A 4,748-nucleotide genomic window follows, 5' to 3' on the forward strand; every position below is an offset into this window, starting at 1 on the left:
CATGAATATTTTATTGCAATTCATGTTCATTGTCTTTTGTACAGATTGAAAGTAAAAACACGCATCACAAATTCATTTTTTAGTGACAGAGAAGTGTAGCACCACTGTACGCGAAATAAATATTAGCGAAGTTCTGTATTGAGGTAGATTGTCCTATACAATAAATACATGAAGATTTGACAAATTATCGCTTTACCGAATCCCGCACAATCAAAACCGTCGAATGCAGAATTTGTAGTTAGTGATAATTTTCCTACCTACAGCTGTTCGTAAGTAGAGTCATTGGAGGAAGATGTTGAAAGATTATGATTGTTCCATGGAAGGGAGGAAGCGGGTGAAATTGACGAATAATACGGATTACTCAAATGTGCAGGAGTGATCTGGTGAAATGACGACGGTTCGGAACAGAATATGGGTGGAAAGTGGCCAAAATGTCTGTAGGGTTCCGAATGCCGTAATGTGGAAAGCATAAACCCAGGCTCAGCTAAAAAATGGTAGGGGTGAATGTAACCATAGGGATTGGAGTATGGTGATGGAAAATGTGGGTGGTTTGGGGAGAATTCGCCGCGTCGCTCTCGATCGATTGGATTGTTTGGGTTTCTGCATGGAATACTGCGTACATCACCCGGTTCTTTTCTTTGTTCAGCACTTGCAGTCAGTAAGTCAGACAATACTGGTAAATCACATCCAAGGGCACCTGTCGGTAGCCCGAGAGTGTTCGACATATATGCTCGTGTTGGACTTCGCAGCATGGCGGCACTACCCATTGATTGAAAGTCAAATATATTTGGCGCGGTTTTTGACAAATCTCTAGGAGATTCAAAAGCTGAGGATTTTGAGCAATGTGAGAATTTGCTAACATGTTTTTGTCCTCTAGCGGAAGGCACAACTTGGTTTGGAGGGTTGATGATGTCGAAGCCGCCTTGTAACAAAGCATTTGCAAGACTGGCCTTTAGCTCTTTCTTCTTAACGGTTTTAGACTTCTTTTTCGTTTTCTTTTTCGGTTTTAGCGCATCTTTTTCAAATCTGTTCAATTCGGCTATGATACTTTTGAGCACAACTGTTGGAACCATTGATTTGTCTTGTTCATCAGTAGTACTTCCGGTGTCACTAACTCCTGAGTCACTGTCGCCATTATGGACTTTATCACTGTGGTCACTTTTGTCACTTTCACCACTTTTGCTGTCTGGACTTTCGTGTTCTTCGGTCTTTGACTTTTCTTCTTGTTTACCAACAACGTCTTTCCGTCTTCTATTTTGAAACCATATCTAAAAAAAGTATTTTTATTTTGTCATTCGTCAATTCGATGATATACTTATCTGTTAAGGATCAATGATACTCTGATAAGAGAGATAACTCTTAATTGGGTAAATGTATATTATTATTTTTATAAATTTGTCAAGTTTAAATGCCTATTTGTCCAATTTTGCCCCGCAAGCTATGCTAAAATTGGATGCATTTTACTTATAAAATATCTTTCTTTTGGAAAATCATGAGCGTTAGAGAAACATTTCACTTTCAAAAGTGAACAGAGGGTTTATGAACCTTACTTTGTTTTTAAAACTGATTGATGATCTATACTGCATTTTCCTCTTGGAAGATTTATTTTTATAAATTTATTTTTCGAAAACTTGCAAAAGTTTTCATAATTTAAGAAAAGAGATTTTTTTCACCTCGACTTACAAGTGATAATAGGTCGTGAATGCTTCCTTTTACATCAGTGAATTATTACTTACTTTAACCTGTTCTCTCGTGATACCAACACGTTTTGCGATCAGCTGTTTTTGGGTGCTGTTGGGATACCTCACGTGATTATAGATGCAGTTCAGTAGTTCTAATTGATAACGGGTGTAGCTCAAGCGCTCACGGGGCGGGGGTGGCGTAAAAGGGCGATACTCTGGAAAGAAATTTTTGTGTACAGTACATTTCTAAAATTGAAAGATAGTAGAGAAGATATGTATTTTTTAATTATAAGTATATATATTTTTTGCCAAGCATGTACGTCATGTTCTGACGTAGGATATCCTGTCTCTTAACTTTACTGCTTAAACAAACTGATGAGTAAAAAGATTACTTTTTTTTATTTTACTTATATTCTTTTAAATAAATTATCTTTTTGTGCTGTGCATTTATTTATACAACTACTGACCTATACGTAAAAAAAAAATGTTTATAGCACTCAAAAAATTGGATTTCTTGAATCTTTTATACATATAACAAATGACATTGTGTTTCGGGTGATGATACCCCAGCATGTGTTAATTGGTGTGAAAACTAGTCTTCTTTGAGCAAATAGGTTATGCAATTGCGTATTTTTCAATTAATCATTTTATATTGTGTGTTTTCTTGTCGGTGACTTTATCAATATATCAAAAGTCTCTACACTTATTTTCAGTGGATAAATGTCTTTATTTGATATAGCAAGTAGATTATTTACCATCATCTTCGTCCTCTTCCGCTGATTGGCTACCCGTATCAGGTGACCTTGATGGTCTCTCTTCTTCATGCTCTTGTAACCATGGTTGTCCTTGGTTCAGAGGAAGAAAAGGATGATGGGAAACCGGATGTACTGTTGCATCATTTGTGCCTGGGTAGATAATCTGAGGTGGTTGAGCAAATCCTGAAAAAAACCCAATGATCATTAGAATTCTAAATGTTTTAGCCTTTGTTCTGGAATAAGTGCAGTTAGTTTAAATTAACACCTGTCAAATAAGTAATCTTAACTTATTGGTTAAAGACTCTGGTGAATTAGTGTTAATTTTCCTTTACCGTACAAGAACAATACTTTACATTTTACGGTTTAATTTAATTTGTCCCAATGCAATCTTTTCATATCGTTCACATTACAGGTAACTATGAAAAAATAAAATATTTAGAACAAAAGAATTTCGACGCAAATAAAAATGGTTCAATTATGCAATAAATTAAAGAGTATATGCTGTGCGTCGAGACATAAGAAACAGAATTTATACAAATTAAAAATACATGTATATGTCATTTAGATAATAAATACATTAATTATTTTAAATTTTATTTAAAAATGATTTTGTAAACTAGTTTATATATAATTTAAGGACAAACTTTTATCAAAATTCTTGAAAATCATGTTTAAATAAGTAAAATGAATAAGATAAACCATATAGATTTTAATTTTTCATTCAAAGTTTCAAAATAATGCGATTTAAAGTGACAGAAAGTTGTATAGATTAATAAGGATGGTTACAGAACGGTAGAATTTTGAACATCATAGTAAGTTTACAATTTCTTGTTATTTAAGAAAATTATTATTCGCATCATATACAACCAAAATAGGTTCAAAAATATATAGCAATTCAGGCATCCATTTTTCATAATTTATTTATTTGTTTTTTGTATCATTTTTCCTTTTTATAGTAATTTTTTCATCGAAAATAAATATGAATTAAAAGTTAGATGTTTTGATAAAACTTAATTATTAAACACTGTACAATTGAACGGCTGCATAATTCGGAAACTCTAGCCCTTATTTTCATCCTATAATCTGTAACAAAAATCCTGACACTTCTAGTGGGTTCCTGAGTTATGTGTAAAATAGCTTCTTTATCCTTCTGAGATTAAAACTACACAAACAAATAATGTGTTGTACCCAGCTCAAGGTTTACAAAAACAATCAAATGTTAGCAGATTCATGAATTACAAATGCTGCTGATTTCGAACATTTTATTTTGGAGATAATGATTTTTTTTTTTTTTTTTTTTGTTGAGCACAAACTTTAGTTTCATTAATACAATGCTGTTGAAAAATATATTTATAATATTGTTAATAACATTGTGGGTATTTACAAGTAAATTTATTTATTTATTTTTACAATTAACTTATCTTTGACATCTTTCTCTTAAAGGTAGCATCATCATTAGCAATTTTTATTAAAATGCTTACCTGTGTTAGAAAAATTTCTTCTGAATCCTTCCACTTCCAGCATTTTGAAGACTTTGCATTCAAACTAATCACAATCATACAGGGAACTTATCTATCACATAATGTTACAACTGGCAATTATTTAAGAAAGTTTATTACACGACCGAAGATCCAACAGAGTTCAAAATTGTCCAAAATTAACTGTCCAGGCGGTAGAGGGGGAACACGCGTGTCAAATCTACCTGTCACACCTTAATGATATACACAAGGCAATATCCTACATCAACAACAAAAAATAAACTGGCGGTTTTTGTTGATGACAGAATTATGACAAAAATCAGTGACAATCCCTTTGTGGGTCCCTTATCCTCTTTTTGGAACAGAAACCACGCTAAGTCGATTTTGACAGGGGTCTATCCAAAGCACTGCAAATCTTATCTCAAGAGAAAACTTCAAGATATGAGAAAAACTTGTAGATAACTTCCGTTCGGCTTATTGGACACAAGTATGTGCCATAATCAAGCCCACTTCTTATTAACCCTCTTATATATTTTTGAGAGACCCAATCAAAAACTGATCCTTGAATATAATTGTATCTAGATTGCTAATACGTTAACGGGTCATTTTTCCGCTTGTTCTATCAACACACCTATTGTGGCCATTGTTCGTATTAATCCCCTGAAGAAAGAAAGCCCAGCACTTTCCAACCAGTTAACTCATTATAAGAACAAAGTTTTTACATGGTCTTTGCAGCAGTCTAAATTCCACTTACTATATTTGTGATTCTAGCCCAGGGGCTTTTATTATATTATTTTTGGTTATTCTTGGGAAGAGAAAATGGACTTGAGGCA

General features: G+C 33.4%; 1 protein-coding gene across 1 annotated transcript; it reads right to left on the bottom strand.

Moving 5' to 3' along the window:
• Positions 1-257: 257 nt before the first annotated feature.
• Positions 258-4,451, bottom strand: LOC133182338 (uncharacterized). Its single transcript, XM_061317145.1, has 4 exons — positions 3,919-4,451; positions 2,438-2,620; positions 1,737-1,897; positions 258-1,268 (listed from the first exon to the last, which is right to left on the bottom strand). Exons 1-4 carry the CDS (start codon positions 3,959-3,961, stop codon positions 258-260), a joined length of 1,398 nt encoding a protein of 465 aa, XP_061173129.1. The 5' UTR covers positions 3,962-4,451.
• Between the last annotated feature and the right edge of the window lie 297 nt (positions 4,452-4,748).

Source organism: Saccostrea echinata, unplaced genomic scaffold (assembly GCF_033153115.1).
Source record: "Saccostrea echinata isolate AGI-Se365-2 ecotype Australia unplaced genomic scaffold, CSIRO_AGI_Sech_v1 ptg000009l, whole genome shotgun sequence".
Lineage (NCBI taxonomy): Eukaryota > Metazoa > Mollusca > Bivalvia > Ostreida > Ostreidae > Saccostrea > Saccostrea echinata.

What these genes read in the sequence shown, in the direction of transcription:
- LOC133182338 (XM_061317145.1), bottom strand. Translation starts at nt 3,961, where the DNA reads ATGCTGGAAGTGGAAGGATTCAGAAGAAATTTTTCTAACACAG. An exon ending in AAGAAATTTTTCTAACACAG is followed by an intron (nt 2,621 to 3,918) that starts GTAAGCATTTTA and finishes GGTTTTTTTCAG; the next exon opens with GATTTGCTCAACCACCTCAG. An exon ending in GGAAGAGGACGAAGATGATG is followed by an intron (nt 1,898 to 2,437) that starts GTAAATAATCTA and finishes ATTTCTTTCCAG; the next exon opens with AGTATCGCCCTTTTACGCCA.